At 35.9% G+C, this 20,011-nt stretch overlaps 1 protein-coding gene across 2 annotated transcripts; it reads right to left on the bottom strand.

Annotated features, from left to right (window-relative positions):
- Nucleotides 1-2,833: 2,833 nt before the first annotated feature.
- Nucleotides 2,834-18,852, bottom strand: BLOC1S6 (biogenesis of lysosomal organelles complex 1 subunit 6). 2 transcript variants are annotated; one of them, XM_079127493.1, is made up of 5 exons: nucleotides 18,672-18,852; nucleotides 15,544-15,685; nucleotides 10,502-10,589; nucleotides 5,122-5,208; nucleotides 2,834-4,727 (listed from the first exon to the last, which is right to left on the bottom strand). In XM_079127493.1, exons 1-5 carry the CDS (start codon nucleotides 18,751-18,753, stop codon nucleotides 4,608-4,610), a joined length of 519 nt encoding a protein of 172 aa, XP_078983619.1. In that variant the 5' UTR covers nucleotides 18,754-18,852; the 3' UTR covers nucleotides 2,834-4,607. The 2 variants fall into 2 exon arrangements, with proteins under 2 accessions (XP_078983619.1, XP_078983620.1); XM_079127494.1 differs by lacking the exon at nucleotides 18,672-18,852 and adding an exon at nucleotides 18,498-18,649.
- Nucleotides 18,853-20,011: the final 1,159 nt, after the last annotated feature.

Here is a 20,011-nt window from a genome sequence, read left to right as displayed (position 1 = left end):
TGGATTCTGCATAATGTGATCACACATTCCACTGCATCACTAATTTCTCCTGCCCTCTAGCTAAAAAGTCAGTGTCTGTATTCTTCAATATCACATGAACCCACACCCTTAATGGTAGTAATGACAAAGGCTATTTTTTGCCACCCATCGAAGGTGAGTACACACAAAATGTGCTGGAACTTCTCAGGGATCACTAGAGACTTTCCTGCCCTGGTTCAGATGTTACCAGATTCCCTGAATCAGCAAATCAGTTCATAAAGTAGAAGCAGCTGGTAGAGGACTTACCCACTCAGCAGAAGGTCTTATTCTCTTGAAAAAGACTGAGAACCCCAAGGAAGAAGGAATTCTGCCAACCTTTGGACTCACACTGCAACATCAATTCCTCCCCAGGGTCTCCAGCCTGCCAGCCAGTCCTGCAAATTTCAGATCTGTCAGCACCTCCACAATCCAATAAACCAATTCCTGGAATTTTCTCTCTCTTCTACATACATATGTATTATGCATGCACATCTCTACAATGTATAAATATGTAAACATATATTGGTTCTGTGTTTCTCTGGAGAATACTAACACACCAACTATAGGATAGAATAAAAAAGATGATTAATAAATATCTTTGATTTTGAGAAACACATGAATGGATAACCAATACTGTAAGCACTGAGGCAAATGTATTATGAAAGTATTAAATTCTTTGGGAGGTGGGGAGAAAAACCAGAAAGAAGTGGCATTTGAGTTATAAAGAATGAATAGGGATCCAACAGGCAGACATTACAGTGAAGGATTCTAGGCAATGGGAACTCAAACAAAAATAGATGTGTAAGCTGGGCACAGTGATACACACCAACTTGGAAAGCTGAGGCAGGAGGATCGCAAGTTCAAAGTCAGCCTCAGCAGCTTAGAGAGGCTCTAAGAAAATTAGGGAGAAACTGTCACAAAATGAAAAGGGTTAGGGATGTAGCTCAGTGGTAAAGCACTCCTGGGTTCAATGCCCTATACCTCACAAAAAAACTAGATGTGCAAAAAGGAGCAAAGTAAGTTCCTCCAAGTGTATATGTGACTTCAAGTGTATATGACATCCAACATTTGGACTTTTACTATTTTGTTAAGGGCTTTTATATAAATGTAAAACTCTGGACCCTAATGAAGCTAGAAACTCTGATTATCCCACACTGACAGAGACCCTGAGGTACAGAGTTTAAGCAAGTTGTCCAACACCCCAAGTCAAGCAGGAATATGAACCAAGACAATCTGACTTCAGGAGTCCACTAAACTACTTAGTTCCTATATGTTTTAAAATTTTAAATATTATAATCAAAGCAGGAATCTAGATCTATACACATATTGCTTAGTATTCCCTGCACTTAACTGTCTTTTCTAATGCAATAATTAAATCCAAACCTAAAAATTAAGAGTGTTCAGCATCCACACATTCTCAGAGTGATTTGTTAGTCCCATCCTTATTCAGATTTAAGCATCACAGATTTCCTGGAATGCATTAGGGATATGTTTATGGTCAAAACCAGAATGAACAGCTACAAGATTTTCCTCAGTTTGCAATGAAGAGACAGTAGGGGGCAACATTTTACTACTTTTATCCTAAAATAGGTGAATTTTATTAATTCTTCTCTATATGCACATAAGCCTCCTTATTCAGGAAACACAGGTTAAAGATAGAATACTTTAACCTTTCACTTTGGTCTTGGTCTTCCCCTTTCTCCTAGATTACCATCCCCACCATGCTCCAAATTGTACCCAACTTTCTTTGATTACTCTTCCTTTACACTGTTTCTACTAAGGAATTTTTGCTTAAGTGCTTTTCAAATTAAAGTCATTAGAAATGTCTCTTCTGACTACCAGCTTCTCTTATTGAATTTGAAAATAAACCTGGTCTCACCCACCTAACAACTCATCTCACTCATCTAAAACAACATGAATAAGTGAGCAACAGAAATCTTAAATATATGTTTATATAGGAACTATCTTCTCCAAAGAAACATCTAGAAACTAACTTGTTAAGTATGAGCAATGATGTTAGGAGCTTTAATGATTAAAAATCACTGATTACAATAACTGCATAAACAGCAACTATCTTTAAGTAAATACAGAAAATGTAAGTATTACAGATGAACAGTGGATAATTTAGAGATTTTTTAATTAAATGCATAAAAATCCTCACTTTACAAGTTTACAAGTTCAAAATTAGACAAATGTATGAGGGCATATAATTAGTACACTTATAACTTATACACTATCCACCCAAACACTCACTGTGGGCACATCTATATTACATTCAGCAACTGCATATTTACATGATACTTATCGCAGAGTAAACACAATGAATTTGCATCTTTCAGTTCAGTACATATTTGATAGTTCAAAACAAAGGTAACTTTTTTCAACCAACCCCATTTTGTGAAAAATACAGCAAGATTAATTATAAGGTTTATATGTTTAGTTAGCAAGATATATTTGTTATTGAAGTACAATTATTTTAGATTTTAATTACCAAGATAACAGTACTTTTGATTTACCATTTACCTCAAATAAAGGATGCTGATATATATTTGTTTTGCTATGTTTAAAAGTCTTCAAAACTTAATAGTACAATTCTAAAAGAAGCTTATGTGCCTTAACATTCATTCAATAAACATGATTTAACACAGAAATTCAATTAATTAACTAGAATTCTGTATTTATTTCCTGTCTTCTACGGTTCAGTTTTAAATCTGACTATATATTAAAAACAACAATTCAGGGCTGGGGATATAGCTCAGTTGGTAAAGTGCTTGCCTTGCAAGCAGAAGGTCCTGAGTTCAATCCCCAGCACCGCAAAATTCACTAGAGAGCTTTTAAACTATTTCACTGCTTATAAACATAAATCACTAGATAGTCTATACCAGTGGTTCCTTGCATCATAATTATCTGAGGAGTGCCCTAAAAATACATTGGCTCTTATCAAAACTAATCTGTAAGAACTCAAAATGTATTTTTTAAGTTCCCAGGCAAAAACAATACGCAGCTTAGTATGGGAAACCATGACCTTAGCCACTACAACTGTGATTCTTATCTTTCAAGATGTAGGAGAATCACTGGGGAAAACTTTAAAAATAAAGTAAAACAAACAAACCAAACAAATAGATTTGCTTCAGTAGATTGAGTGGTGACCAGGAACCAGCATTTTAAACCACCATTACAACTGGTCAAAACCACTCTGAAAAACAATGCACAGTCTTTATCAGATATCGTATTATAAAAGAGTACATTCAGCAATTTAGGTGACATTGTCCTCCAAGCCCTAGTGAATAATTCCATAGGCAATTTTGCAAGTGATGGATGGCAACACTTAGCCTTTTCAAATATATTTATATTCTTAAGTTAAAGTCAAGTGAATTGTGAGACTATAATTCATTCATTAAAGAAGGCTCCTTCAAACAAATTACTTAAACCTCTAAACACCAGTTCTTAGCACCTAACTTAAATCTATTGCTTTCTATATCATTAGCCTAATATGTGATCAGAGGTAGTGGTTCCAGCTTACCAAAAATGTAATGTGGATTATAAAAGATACACATTCTTTGATTGGAGACCAGTTGAATGTTAAATAATACTAAAATAAAGGTATAATACAATTTCAATTTCAAACAATGAAACTTCATATTATTTCCCTCACATAAGTTCCTACATATAATATCAGAAAAAAAAATTCTAGAGAACACTAAAGGCATCATGTTGCCTCTTTTTTGAAGCTATTTACCAATTTTTCCACCAATCTTATCATTATCTATAAAGTAGGTAGTTGGTACTTTTCTTTATACTTTGAGATTTAAAAGCACAGAAACTGTATCTCACTGCCTAATGACTAAGTATAAATCCATAGGGGCATTTGAGTATATGATAGCTCCATCACCCCTGTCAAACTTAAGGAATGATGTCATCTACTTTGAACCCCAAAGGTACATAAGTAACAAAAATAAGAAGCAAGAATATATGGTTAGAAGAATCTATCTGGCATCTTGCTCACCTAATCTATGCTGAAGGTGCTGTTATTTCCGGTGTATATACTTTCCCATTATGTTCTTCAGAAAGGCTTACGCTATCTCTTTTCCAGGGGCGTATGTGATTAAAAAACTGGCAATTTTTCTTAACTAAGCAATGAAAAGGCAATTATCAAAATCAGTATTTCAATGCCAGAAAGGCAAGTCATCTCATAAAATAAGCAACTGTAACTTTTAAATCTACAATCAATAAACTTAAAAATTCATACTAATTTTGAACTACTGAAGAGTCTAGACTCTCATAATAATCAAAGCATTTTTCAGTTTACAAATGACAGGAAGTCAAAAGTAGTGAATCATAAAATTAGTGAAACAAAAGTTGAAAAACTTACACATAAATATCAAAACCAAGTGACATTATGTCTACTACTAAAAAAGAAAGGCTTCTTAAATGGCTTAAGTAAGATATGAAGACAGGGCAATCCTGGGATGAAGATTTCAAAACATAACACAAAAGTATAAGGCACTATCTGAACCTCACTTCACACTTAGGTCATCTTAAATCCAAAGAGTATAGGACACATGAAGAAAACACACAAAAACAACTTTTCATGCCCTTTTAGCTGGTTTGGCTGTTAACTGCTTTTCTCTTTCAAATTCTTTTTCTCGTTGCTGCTCCCTTTCCAACTCTTCTTTCTGCCTCTTCTGCTGCAGTTTAAGTGCCCTTTTCTATGTCAGAGAAAAGAGAACAATCAAGGGTTATAGGTTATGGTCTAATTCAAAAATAATGAAACTATAATTTGACATAATCAATACATACTAATACATTTCAAATTTAACTTTAAAATTTATTCTGGGTATTCAAGGTCCTCTGAACTAAAAATAAAAAAGTTACTACAAGTTCTTATTAAATGATAATTGCAGCTGCATATTCAAGAATATGAACCTATCTTCCAAGTTATTAGTAAAGAAGCTCAGGGAGGGATTTAAAAAATGACAAGTATTAAAAGAAAACAATGTACTGTGATTTAAGTGTATTACTGTACATGGAGCAATAAAAAGTCAAAACATGAATACCGAAGAAAAATAAACTTCAACTTGTATAAAGAATTTTTCAACTCACCTTTAACTTTGATGTCTTTTCATGAAGCATCAGCATCTCTTTCCTTATGTTCACCAATTTGGCATGATAGTGTTTAGCTTCAGTGAACTTAACATGGAAAAGTAAATGAAAAGTTAAAACACAGTAAAATATCAAAATGGATAAATATAGCAATGCCCAAACCATAGTTCATTCTTCCTAAATAGGTCAGTTTTTTAGAGTCTTAATTATGTCCACATTTCGAGTTCCAAAACACGAATTTTATTTAAAACATTAGCTGGATTTGAAAAATACTTGATTCAGTTCAGAGTGACAAAAAAAAGACCTTTATATTTAACTGTGTACAGCTAGCATTTTGCTTTGAAAGCATTAAATAATTCTTTTATTTAAGTAGACTATCCAAAAGCTATCAGTTTAAGAAATGTAAACATTCTTTATTTAAAAAAAAAAAAAAAAAAAAAAAAAAGAGGGAGCAAACCAGGATATACAGGGCAGTTTAATTGATGCACTGCTCATCAGGAAAACCCAAGCTGTGACCAGAGATCACTGGGAGAACTGTGGACAAGTTTGGTCATGTTCCTTGGGCTTTTGAGGTCAAACCAAGCAGAAGAGCCTCTACAAGGATACTGTGCTTCCCCAGGAGTTATAAGCACATGCTTTACATCTCAGCCAGCCTGCAGAGCCTAAGCTAAGTCTTATGACAGGAGTAAGAGGATGATGTAGGCCTACATAGGTGGGAGAAAAGGGGAAGGGAGAACACCTTATTCTCAGGTAATGCAACAGAACCAGAAGAGAAAAGCATCCATAGAGAAATTTGCAACTTTAATGTAGCTGCAAATAAAAGTCATAATCTGACAAGATCTACAGCTTCCAGACCAACCTCTCTCAGTTCCTTCCTCTTTTCAATTTCTAGATGATAATCAGAACTACTCTTGGATGAGAGAGGAAAAAAGAAGAAAACTCAGTTTCTATCTCTTCAGATTGAGGTAATGGTATTGCATCTGCTTAGTTCATTAGTGCAACAAATACTCTACTACAACATGAACTCAGTGAAGAACACAAAAGTTGATCAGTGTAACCTGTCTCACCCCTTCACAAGACATCAGGAACTACTGAACAGAAGACGTTATATTTAATACGAGTCTCTCTCTGTCCCAGGTTAGAGAATATGGACTCTGTTTTTGATTGTTCTGTAAGGAAAACATTAGTAAACTTCATCTTCACAAAGAAAAGTCGACTTTTTGAGGTATGTATGGATCCCTACCACAAATATAAAACATGCAAACCAAGCTATTACTAATGTTCAAGGGGAAAAGAAAGGTAGTTTCTTGTTTTTGCTAACTATCTTTTCTTAAAAAAAGAATATCAGTTCTCCTTATCAAAAAACTAGAGTTGCTGATGAAATTCAATTACTGAACTATTTGAAAGATCTAACAGATCATTCTCAAAGTGTTCATTTCAGCCATAGCATTAATTTATTATAGCATTATACATATGCCATATAATTAAACAAATGCTAATTTAAGAAACCAAGTCATTGATAGAGACTGTACTTTCCTTAATGGGAAAAAGAGTACCCTAACAGTTCCTTACTTTGAATTTTCTAAGTCTTCAATTATGAGCTGTCAGGAGTGGTGACTGAATCATCGGTTTGAACTGTCCTGTGATAGAGGCGATCCCTCTCTGGAGAACTCAGCACCAAGGTGTTGAATTAAGATTGTCCAGCTGCTATGGTTATGAACTGTCAAAGGAAGATTCTGTGCCAGCCACACAATTTCTCATTCTTAACCGTGGGTTCAAATGCCAGCTGCCTGGGATTAGAGAATTATGGGCACAAGCTGATAAGTTTTAATTGGGCTGTTTATACCTTCAACTTCAGTTCTGTTTATCTTAAAGAAATTTTCTCACAAGAAATTCTTTCTTTTTTTTTTTTTTTTTTTTTTTTTTGTACCAGGGATTAAGACTTAGGGACACTTGACCACTGAGTCACATCCCCAGCCCTATTTTGTATGTTATTTAGAGACAGGGTCTCACTGAGTTGCTTAGTGCCTCACTTTTGCTGAGGCTGGCTTTGAACTTGTGATCCTCCTGCCTCAGCCTCCCAAGCCACTGGGATTACAGCATGAGTCACCACACCTGGCTACAATAAATCCTTTGGATATTTAAACCTATGTAATAAATATGCCAAGCTTGCTCATGGTCAGTCTTCATCAGGACCCTGGATTTTTCTCTATTTGTGTGTTTGTCTTTTCTCCATTCCCTCATCCACTGTTCAGTTAGCTTGAATAAACTGTCGTGCCGATCACAACAATGAGCAGATATAATTACGACTTAAAAATAAGTTCAATTTCACAAGTTCAACATACAAAAGATAATGAGGCATGAAAATTCCAGCAGAGCATATTAAAGTTTCCTGTTAAAAAGAAAAATTCTAAAGATACATCAAGGAAAGAAAATTTCAGACTAATATCCCTGATGAACATAAAAGGAAAAAATTTTAACACTGGTGAATTACATACAAAAAACATATTAAAAAGATAGTGCTCCATGATAAAATGGGGTTCATCCCAGGGATGCAAGGTTTGGTTCAACATTTGGAAATCAATAAATGTAATTCATCACATCACTAGAAAAAGACAAGAAGCACAAGATTATTTCAATAGATGCAGATAAAGCATTTGACAAAATACATCCATTCACGTTCAAAGCACTAGAAAAACTAGAGATAGTAGAAACATACCTCAACATCACAAAAGCTATATATGCTAAACCCAAGGCCAACATCATTTCAAATGGAGAAAAATTGAAAGCATTCCCTTTAAAAACCAGAATAAGACAAGGAGGCCCTATCTTATCCTATTTGCTGATGACATGATTCTATATTTAGAAGACCCAAAAAACTCCACTAGAAAACTTCTAGAACTTGTAAATAAATTCAGCAATGTAGCAGGATATAAAACCAATATGCATAAATCTAATGCATTTCTATTCATAAGTTATGAATCCACTGAAAGAGAAATTAGGAAAACTATCCCAAAGACAATAGCTTCAGAAAAAAATAAAATATTTGGGAATCAATCTAACAAAAGAAGAGACCTCTACAATAAAAACTAGAGAACACTAAAGAAAGAAACTGAAAAATACCTTAGAAGATGGAAAGATCTCCCACGTTCTTGGATAGGCAGAATTAACAATGTCAAACTGGCCATAATACCAAACGCACTACACAGATTTAAAGCAATTCCTATTAAAAGTTCTGATAACATTCTTCACAGAACTAGAAAAAGCAATCATGAAATTCATTTGGAAAAATAAGAGACCCAGAATAGCTAAAGGAATCCTTAGCAAGAAAAGTGAAGCAGGAGGCATCACAATACCAGACCTTAAATTATACTACAGAGCCATGGTAACAAAAATAACATGGTACTGGCACCAAGACAGATACATAGACCAATGGTGCAGAATAGAAAAAAGGAGACAAATGCACATAAATACAGTTATCTCATAACAAAGGCATCAAAAACATACTTTGGAAAAAAGATAGCCTCTTCAATAAATGGTACTGTGAAAACTGGAAATCCGTATGTAGCAAAATGAATTTAGACCCCTATCTCTCACCCTGCACAAAAATCAACTCAAGGTGGAACAAGGACCTAGGAATTAGATCAGAGATCCTGTGCCGAACAGAAGAAAAAGTAGGCCAAAATCTCTAATATGTCACCTTAGGAACTGAATTCTTCAACAAGAATCCTAAACCACAAGAAGTAAAATCAAGAATCAATAAATGGAATGGTATCAAACTAAAAAGTTTCTTCACAGCAAAGGAAACACTCAATAATGTGAACAGAGAGGCTACAGAATGGGATAAAATCTTTACAACACGCACCTCAGATAGAGCATTAATCTCCAGGATATATAAAGAATTCAAAAAACTTAACACCAAAAAAACAAATAACCCAATCAATAAATGGGCTAAGGAACTGAACAGATACTTCACAGAAGAATATAATTTATCAACAGATATATGAAAAAATATTCAACATCACTAGCAGTTAGAGAAATGCAAATTAAAACCACATTTCATCTCACTCCAGTCAGAATGGCAATTATAAATAATACAAGTAACAATAAATGTGGGCGAGGATGTGGGAAAAGGTACATTCATTTGGTGGGACTGCAAATTGGTGCAACCACTCTGGAGATTCCTCAGAAAACTTGGAATGGAAACACCATTTGACCCAATTATCCCACTCCTTGCTATATACCCAAAGGACTTAAAATCAGCATACTATAGTAATGTGGACACATTAATGTTTATAGCAGCTCTTCAGTTAGATAAATGATAAAGAAAATGTGGTACATATATACAATGGAATATTACTCAGTCATAAAGAAGAATGAAATTATGGCACTTGCTGGTAAATGGATGAAACTAGAGACTATCATGTTAAGTGAAATAAGCTGATCCTAAAAAACCAAAGGCCAAATGTTCTCTCTGATGTGTGGATGCTGACTCACCATAGATGTGGTGGGTGGGGGAGTTCACTGGATTAGACAGGGTAGAGTGCAGAGAAGGGAGAGGGATGTGAATGGGAAAGACACTAATCAGACATAACTTTCCTATGTTCATATGTGAATACGTGACCAGGGTAACTCCACATCATGTACAACCACAAAAATGGGAAGTTATACTCCATGTATATATGATATGTCAAAATACATTCTATTGTTATGTATAACTAAAAAAGAACACATAAAAAATTTTTTTTTAAATTCTAAACTCTACTGTATAGGTGCTTCAACCAGATAAGCTACGAAGCCCAAATTATAAATTTTAAAAATGCAGATGTTAATATCCTAAACATATATAAGTGACATTCTAAGTACATAGCTGAGAGGATAAACTTAGTTTTTGTGTTTTTTTTTTTTGTTTTTTTTTTTTTTGAGACAGTCTCAGTAAGTGGCCTTACTAAGTTGATGAGGCTGCCTTTGAATTTGCAATCCTCCTGCCTCAGTCCCCCAAGTCACTGAGATTATAGTCATGCACAGGTGTATATTGTTTATCATGGCGGCTTGTGTAATGGGGGGTGAAGGGTGCAGTGTCAATAACCACATAGACACTGGGAGCCCCGTAAGAGCAGGCAAGCTTGTAGCTGCTGACTCCTTTATTACGGAAACAGCACACTCTTTTGTTTGGTTCCTATCCAATCAGTGCGTCAATCAGCACATCACACCACTCGAAACCACCAATCATTTAGTCTCCTAGAACCACCAATCATTTGAGGGTTTTGTATTTTGCACCAATGGGGATATATTACTCCACAGGTTTGCACCGCTGCAAGGGCCCTAGCTATTTCTAAAACAATGTATCATTGAGTTATATCAATGAAATCATACTTACCAAAGCATTAATATCCAACATAGAATGACATTCTCTAAATTTTGAAATCTCTTGTTCCAGTGTATCTAATAACACAACTTGGTTCTGTCTGAAACAAAAGCACATAGCCAAAAGAAACTTTACATATTTTAAGTGGTAGTTCTTCAAAAGGAATCACATTCATATTGGCTAATGCTAAAGATTAGAAATTGAGTTGGAAATGTATTTCCTCCAAGGTTTATTTAGTTTAGCATAATCTTTTTCAAAATAATACTATAAAGGCACACTGATAACTAACGTGTCTTACATTCTTGCTTCAACTTCAGACTCTAACAACTAAAATAATCAAATCAATTAAAAGTATTTTCAATTCTACGTATTATCCCCAAAAAAAGCTTTGTACAATATTTTCCCTAAAAACTCAATGTCTTATATACTTTAAAACAGCAATCTTCCTATAAAGGAAATGATGAGCACTGACTTTCTGATTAGAATTGGGAAGGATGCAGTATCAAGGGATAGTAAGTTCAAGACGATAAATAAGCAGCAAGTTAAAAAAAAAAAAAATAGAACTAGGAATCACAACCTTCCCCCTACCAACGCTAGTTGTGTGGCTTTGGGGAATCAGTTTATTTCTCTGAACCTAAAACATCTCATTTCTAAAGAGAGGTCAGACCAGGTGACTTCTAAGGTTCCTCATTAAAATTCTGATTCAAATCCTGTTGAGGAAGAGCAGCCAACTTCTCTGATATTCTTCTCCAAATTGGTCTATGGAAGAGTCACAGGAATAAGTGACATTAAATGATATTTTAAAAAGAAATATGATTTGCCTGCAAAACTGTGCTGAATAGCAGTAATGAAAAAGAGATATAGCTATGAGAAGGATAATTACAACATGTCCATCATTTAGCACTGAGTTTGGACACTGCACAGGTCACAAGTTTCTCCCTACAGTTCAGGCCAGAGGTCGCAGAAGATGAAATACAGAACACAGGACAGGAAAACTCAGTAAGTCAATCATATTAGATAAGTAGAACAGCAAAAACAGGATGTAACAACTGAAAAACAATAAAGGAAAAATCAACATAACCAAAAGCTTCCGTAGCAATAAAACTGATAAGCCTCTAGCCAGATCAACCAGGAAAAAAGACAGAAATTACTGATATCATTCATAAAAGGGTCACTGGTAATCCCATGACATTAAAAGGATAATGAAGGAATACTTCCAACAATGCTGTGCCCACAAATTTAATAACATGGATGGTGTAGACCAAGTCTTTCAAAGACATAAACTACCAAAACTCACATCAGTAGAAACAGAAAATCTAAATCGGTCTGTATTTATTAGACAAGCCAAATCAATACTGACTCCAAAAAAAATAAAATAAAAGTACCAAGACCAGACAGATTCATTGGTGATTTCTACCAAACAATTAAAGTAAGATTTCAGGACATGAGGCTAATACACAAAGTCAGTTGCTTGCCTAGGTACCAGCAATGAATTTGAGAAACTTAAAAAGCTATACCACTTATAAAATATCCTCTCTCCACAGTGAAATACTTAGGTATAAATCTTAAAAAACATGTAGAGGATGCAAAAAAAGCATAAAACTCTCTTGATAAAAACAAAATATTCAAATAATGGAGAAATATTCCAAGTACACAGATTAAACAAATTATTTTTAAGATGTCAATTCTTCCCAAGTTGATCTAGAGAGTCAATAAAATCCCAAACAAAGTTATTTAGGAGGTAGCAACCAATTCTACATTTCACATGGAAAGGCAAAGAATAGCACAATATTGAAAAAAAAAAGTTGGAAGATTTACCCTATTCAATCTCAAGATTTACTATAGAGCTACAGAAATCAAGACAGCATGGTATTGCAAACAACAGACTACTGACAGATGGATCAGAATAAAAAGCTCTTATATTGACCCAAATAAATATAATCAACTGCTCTTTGACAAATGAACAATTATAATACAATGAAGAAAGAATATGGTCTTTTCAATAAATGTTGCTGGATCAATAGAATGATCACATGTAAAGAAATGAATCTGGTCACAGATTTTAAACCCTTCACAAAAATTAACTCAAAATGGATCACAGATCTAAATGTAAAATGCAAAACTAAAACTTCTAGAAGAAAACAGAGGTCCAGTGATAAGTTTTTAAATATAATACCAAAAGCATGATCCATGAAAGGAAAAACTGATGTCAGACTTTATTCAAATTTAAAAATTCTGCTCTGCCAAAGAAACTGTTAAGAAAACAAAAAGATGAACCATGCACTTGAAGAAACTATTTGAAACATAAAGAACTGGTATCAAAAATAAACAAAGAACTAAAAACTCAACAATAAGAAAGAAAAATTTTTAACAAAGATATAGAGACAACTGTTGTATAATAAGAATTTGTCTGACCTTTGTCCCAAGTTCTGAGCACAGTTTCTAAAATCCTTGAAATTCCCCAAGCGATAACAATATCTTTGTTATCCATGAGTTCCTTGAATCATACCTCATTTTATGCCAATGAGGTAGGTGGCTTTATGGTGGACCTCTAGAGCTTCAGGATGGGGGCTGGACATGATGGAAAGACCAACCATGCGATTAGAGGGTTGGAGCTTTGAGCCATGTGATATCAGCCCAAAGAAGGGAGGAAACTGGAGATGAGTTTAAGTTGTCAATGATTCAGTCAATCATGCCTACGTAAAAAAAAAAAAAAAAAAAAAAACTTATAACAGTAAGGCTCAATAGAGATTCCTAGTTAGTGAACACAGATGTGCCTTGGGTGGCCATGGTGGGGGCAGTTCTTGAAATGCCCTAATTTCACTGGGAAAAGGCACAGAAGTTGTGTTTGGATCCTACCCAGACCTGGCCCTATGCATCTCCCTGATCTGCATCCTTTATGATAATACTGTAACAGTAAGTACAGTGCTTTCTGGATCCACAAATCAAAGCACTCAAAGAGGTGTCACAGTAGAGGAAGAGAAAGGAGGAAAAGAGGAGGAAGGGGTGGGGGCATCAGGGACTCAAATGGAGTAAATTAAACTACATGCATGTATAATCATGTCAAAATTAACCCAGCTATTATATATAACTATAATACACCAATAAAAGGGGAAAAAAAGGAGGAAGTGGTGGTTCCAGAGAGTGTTTAGCTGAAATACAATAGGGCAGAAAAGATGACTGAACTTCCATTCCTTTGAAGCTTTGTACAATCTGGTAAATATGCTGGAAATGACTGTGATGCCTTGATGCAGTGTCTAAGGAAGAATTCTTTGAGAGAAAACCTATTTTTATTGAAGGTCCAAGCATGCATTATCTCAAATGAAGCTCTCCAAAGGCCACTCAAAATTGTACTATGGTTTTTAGCTACAAAATAAATTCTTATCAACTACTACCTTCTCCCTCACCTCTCTGGGCTTCTCTTTCTATGGTGACATGGCTTAGCAAAGGTCTGATGGTACAAATTTCACTACTTAAGAAGATGTAGGAGAAAGAAGCAATTACTAGAAAACATTTCTCTTTTCCTTTTCTCTTAAATTTGCTTACCATTCTGTAATACTCAATGAGTTTAACAACTACTAACTCATCATATTCAATAGTTAACTCTACCACTATCTGTGTAATCTTTTTCAAGTTATTTAACCTTTCTGAGCCTCAGATTCCTCAATCCTAAGTGGGGATAATATTAAATACTTCATAAAGTTGATGTGAGAATTAAGACATGGTAAAAAACAAGTGCTGGGCGTATAGAACACATACAGTAGTAATAGAGTAGCTGATTTTCATCATCATCATCATCATCTTCTGGGTGGCTATGAACATAAGTGGGGTTATTCTAAACACTGTACTTTAGTCAATGTTATCAATTAAACTCTGCAATTAAACCTTCATACCAGCTTCCTGTAAGTAAAATGTTATCTAGACATATTTTGCTTGCACAGTATCCTAATCTTCCCTTCAATTCATCACAATTTATACAATTTATGACTGTTTAAAATAAGGCTTGACTGGCATCAAAATACAAAGCATACCATGCACAAGGGATAAAAAATTTCCCTTGAGATTAGCAGAAAACTGAGAATATTGCCAACTTCCTAACTATAGCAGCATGCTACATGTCATAGAACACACTTTTATATCCATTTACCACCATAAAGTCATGAATCAACATTATTTATTAAAAATTATAAAACAGGCAGAGTTGATTATTCCTCTTCTTCTGCCAAAATAAAGTCCTCTGAAATAATTTTTAAAAGGGTAGGTCAGTAGGTCTTAGGCTGGGGATAGCTCAGTTGGTAGAGTGCTTACCTTGTAAGCACAAGGCCCTGGGTTCAATCCCCAGCACCACCATCCCCTCAAAAAAAAGGGTAGGTCTTACAGCATAAGCAGTTCATAGTGAACTTAAAGTTAACCACCAAAGAAAAAAATGACAGACAAGCCAGCCCAGTCAATCCAGAGAGATTCTGACCCAGGATGAGGCTAGTTAAGTTTGTCATTTCTGGGTGAGAGTAGATAAAGTCAAGAGTGTATATTTTTGTATACTAATTGCACTCTATGGGTTCTATTCTACATTATTCTGATCTTCTTTAGCATATACTGCAATCCTTTATTTATAGAGTAATTTACTAGGAATAAAACAGGTCATCTCAGAAAAGATATTTAAGGATCTCTGAAAACTCATTCAAACCAGCAACTGAAAATATCAGAATGACAAAATTAGGACTTTTGTGGACACAATTTTTCTACTGTACTCAGAAACTGGTGTATACCCACCCCACAACAATCCCCATTAGGCAATACTTTACACCAAAACTAATCAGAGGTTAGATAAGATTTAGGAGTACTTCTTAGAGGAAATGAAACATTCTCAGAGTATTCATTTCACTTTTTACATTCAGATTACTATGTACTCCTCTACCTCTATTTGAAAGATACAGAAATACTCAATTATTATTAAATTTTACAAAACATTAGACCTTAATACAGTATGCAAATATAAATTATGCCTATGCCAGAGAGGAAATAGGTGCATATCTGGTTTCCCATTAGCTTACGTGAGTTCCTGGAGAGCTTGTTTTGATCTCTGCAGATCTGGCAAGTAGTGAGAAAGCAATCCTTCTGCCAGTTGTTCCACTGCTTTGTCTTCCACAGTCAAGTCCTCTATTAACCCTTCATCTGGAGAAGTGTCACTTAAACCTGTGCCCAAGCAAAATTCAAACTTAGGAAACTTTTAAATTGCCACAGTTCTAAAAGAGGTTGAAGTATCACAGATTAAGGAGGGAAAGAGGCCTACTGTGGAGCTGAGAGCACATACCCATTCTCCTTAACACAAGATGTTCTGCTTTCCTCTTAGAAATCATTGGTTTAGGATGAGGAGAAAAAGTAAAAGGACCACTTCATTCAAACTGTACTCTAAAAGCATTTATAAATTAATATTAAACGCTAAAACATCTTTCTTCAATAACAGTCTATAAACAATCAGTAATAGATCTAGAATACATTTATTATAACATGTTGCTTGTTGCATATTTCTAGGTATAGTTTTTACCAGATTGGAATGTTGGCAAGACAAAGGAAAACCACATACTGTCATAGTCGAAATAAGCTTTTAGAAAATCAAAATAAATTTGTATGGTTTTTACTTTAATCCTAAGAAACACATGAACAAATTTTAGAATTCTCAATACTGCAAGAAAATAACAGAAAGAACTAAATTGAAGTTGAAAAACACACATTTATCTATATATATACATCTAGTGGGAAAAGAGGAACACTTAGGCATATAGTACCACTTATGTACCTTTGGATGCAAAAATGAATCAATTATATCCAGAAAATAGTTACACTGCTTAAGGTTTGATGACAATAACAGAACAAACAGTAACTTTCTTTCAGTAAATACTGAAATATCAATATTACAGATGAACAGACAAAAACATTCAAATAAAGATGTTTCAAGTTTAAGGCATAAGAACTAATTCACTTCCCTTACAATTTACACATTAACTCATAGGCCTACTACTACACCCCAATCTTCTGATTACTTATGGATGAATCTGTTATTCGTGTTTTTATACATATTTAGCCACTAAGTTCTAGGTATTTTATTTTGAGAAATTAAAGAAAGGGTCCTTACCTATTTATACAAGAAATATTTGCTGAATGTCTATGCCATGTACTACCTTCTGAGATTACAACAACAAATAAGATAATTCCCCTTTCCTGAAAGGGCATAATACAGGGAAATCATAGCATATGATTAGTGCCATTAGAGAAGCTGGGAATGATTCCTAAAGGAAGTATGGGCAATTGATCTGAGGCTTAAAGAATGGATATCACTCCAAAGTTTCTTACTTAGCATGCATATTAGTCTTTCTATCATGAACAAAATACAACTCAAACTGTTCTACTTTTCTCTTAATATATATATCTTAGGTATCTTTCTATAGCAACATATTCCTTTTAACAGAACAGAATTCTTCCATAGTTTGTTTAACCAGTTCTTTATAGATGGATTATTTAGGTTATTTTTTACTTTTTTGCTGTTTCAAACAACTACTGCAGTGAGCTTCCAGCTAATCTGCATAATTGTGTCATAGTTTCTGTAGGATAAATTTTTAGAAGCAGACAGTTGAAACAAAGATTTATGCACTCTTGAAACAACCAATGTAAAACCCGTCCTCGGAGATGACATTAATTTACACTCCCACCAACAATTAATCTATTGGTGAACTATTTCTAAATGGTAAGAATTCTATAACAGTTAGAAGGAATGCAATATGGGTAAAGGAAAGGTGGGAATAAAGGATTGCTCTGGAAAAGGGAGATAGTGTGAGGTGTCAAGAAAAGAGATCTACACAGCTTAGGTCAGCTCTCAGTGTGGCCAGCCTGTGAGGGTCCTTAAATGCCAAGTAAATGTCTGGACTTCTTGTTTAATAAGTGGTGAAGGAGTTGTCGCTCAGTGGTAGAGCACTTACCTGGCATATGTGAGGCTCTGGGTTTGATGCTCAGCACCACATATAAATAAATAAATAAAATTAAAAGATCCCTTGACAACTAAAAAATATTTAAAAAAAAAGATTCTGAGCATGGGAATGACATGATTGGAGCTTTATCTTGGGGCAGTGATGCAACAGTACTGGGGAATACAGGTTGAAATCGTAATGACTAGCCTTACAACTACTGAATAAAAATGAAAATACAGAGGAAATGGAAATTGTATAGTAGAATCCCCTATATTAAGGAGTGGGGGGCGGACAAGAAAGCAAAGAGTTGAGGGCCATTTCAAAATTTCAAGCGATAGTAACCTGGCACCACTAACAGGATCAGACATGTAACATGCACATTGTTTATACATATGTTATATGTGAGATCAGTGTAAAACAAACATATCAAAATATTCAGCACAGAGAAAAGCGAGTTAGGAAAGAGGCCCAAGGTGCAAACATATACTACAAAAATCCTATTTATAGAAGTAACTTATGAAGGTGTGAAGAGTAGTATATCACTGAGGAAATGTCTAAACAGGAAAGTGCCAAGATCACTACCTTGGGGCAATTCCCTCATTTCTGGAACAAGAGGTTATTTTTCAAAGGTAGATCCAAACCCCTTACACCTTTCTCATCTAGGGTTTCTCATATGAACCAAAGAACACAAAGTGCTTTGAGTGACTATTTTCTCAATTCTCCCAAGGATGACGATACATAAATAGCACCAGTCTGGATGCACAGCAAGTTTATTTTATTCAAAGTTTACCTTCGGGTATTTATGCTTAACTCTCTCCTGGACCTCCGGTTAAAAAGGCTGCTGGAGGAATGGAGATAAATAACGTCACCAAGCAAGGCGGAGTATTCATAAGCGGCCAATATTGAATAATAATAAATCGATCACCTTTGTGACAAACTCACTCCTAAACACTAGCCTTACGACGAATAACCAATATGTGCTGGAGTCAACACAAACTGAATGATTTCGCCATCAACCACCCATCAGCTGCACCCCAACATACAGCTTCCGCTCCAGATTTCGGTTCCGCCCATTCCGCCAGGCTGCCGGGCCAGATCCCTCCCGCCCGCAAATGCCGACAGCAGTAGATGCCCTCCGAGAGGCTCCGGAGTCCCACCCACTTGGGTCCCGGCTCCTCGGACTCACTGGAGCAGCTAGTCCAGCTGATAGCACGTACCCGGCGTCGGTTCGCCGGACTTCAAGATGTCAGGGGGCCCGGTCAGTACCCCTTCAGGGGGCGGTGGCCCAGGGACACTCATGTCCCTCCCGCTGGGAAAAGGGAAGGGGCAGTCGAGTGGACGATCAGATACAAGTAGGAACCCAGCAACTCTAGCACCGAGCGGACAGAACCGGCAGTCGCACACGGAAGTGACGGAAGTGGAAGACGGTGGTGTCCGACATGTGACCGCGGCTTCCACGCCCCCACCCCATGTTGGCATTGACGTAGCACTCCGGCCCAGGACGCGGAGCTGTAGACGCAAGGTTAGGGCTACGAGGTCACGCGGTGCTATTGGTGGGGGACTTGGGAAGGCAGTGGCGGATCTGGGATTTTTCCTGGGTAGATCACGAAGACCGGAAGAGCTTTGCCCTTGTTAGACGCAAGAGAACAGTCGGGCTTTGTTCACTGAGGTTTGGTAGAAGGTACTTCGCCCTTCGCTGAAGGTATTTCAGCGTTGTGCATACATTAAGGAAGAACGTTAAAAATAGGGACTGCGTGTATTTCCTGCGGTTTGGACCATCAAAAAAAAAAAAAAAATCGGTTCCTGGTTTTCAGCTATAATTATGTTATAATTCACCCCAGACGTCTGAATGCCTAAGAGTGAACTAGGCACTATGGAGAGTTTAAAAAAAAAAAAAGTCCTTGTTGCATTTTACCAAGAATTTATAGTCTACCATTTATTCATGTAGATGAACATGACATTAAAGTGCTAAGCTATTTGGGCCCAGTCTTCCATGAGACCCACAAGGCTCCACTTTTTAAAGTTTCTGCCACCTCCCAGGGCACCAAGCTGAAGACCAAACCTTCAACATATGAGCCTCAGGGGGACATTTAAGAGCCAAATTATAGCAAAAACGGACATCTTGAGGTGAGGGCATTATTCAGCCTATCATAGATGCATTTTCGTGTAGTACACAATTGGGGGAGAGGGGGAACTAGAGAAAAATGTAAAGGGGGAAGGCCTTGAAGAGCCGGTGGAAAGTAATCTGCAAGGCTGGGGTTATGGGTCAGTGGTAGACCCTTGCCTAGCATGTGTGAGGCACTGGATTCAATTTTCAGCACCACATATAAATAAATGGATTTTTTTTAAAAAAGGCCCATCAACATCTAAAATTATGTTTTATAAAAAAGTAGTCTGCAGAGGAAAAGTTAAAGTGTTGGGGGTTGGAAACACTAAGTGTAGTTAAGTTCAAGGGTCTGGGGCACTGACTTTTGGGGAAGGTAAAAGCAACACAGATAAAATAGAGGATCATGATATATAGTCTGTGAAACCAAAATAAAAGGACAAAAGATAGCAC

The sequence above is a fragment of the Sciurus vulgaris genome (assembly GCF_902686455.1).
Source record: "Sciurus vulgaris genome assembly, chromosome: 2".
Classification (NCBI taxonomy): Eukaryota; Metazoa; Chordata; class Mammalia; order Rodentia; family Sciuridae; genus Sciurus; species Sciurus vulgaris.
This window is presented reverse-complemented; position numbering and strand designations above follow the sequence as displayed.

Coding starts and splice junctions, on each gene's coding strand:
- BLOC1S6 (XM_079127493.1), bottom strand. CDS start 18,753: ATGAGTGTCCCTGGGCCACCGCCCCCTGAAGGGGTACTGACCGGGCCC. Junction 5,209..10,501: donor TGTTGGATATTAATGCTTTG/GTAAGTATGATT, acceptor TTCCATGTTAAG/TTCACTGAAGCTAAACACTA. Junction 4,728..5,121: donor AAAAGACATCAAAGTTAAAG/GTGAGTTGAAAA, acceptor TCTCTGACATAG/AAAAGGGCACTTAAACTGCA.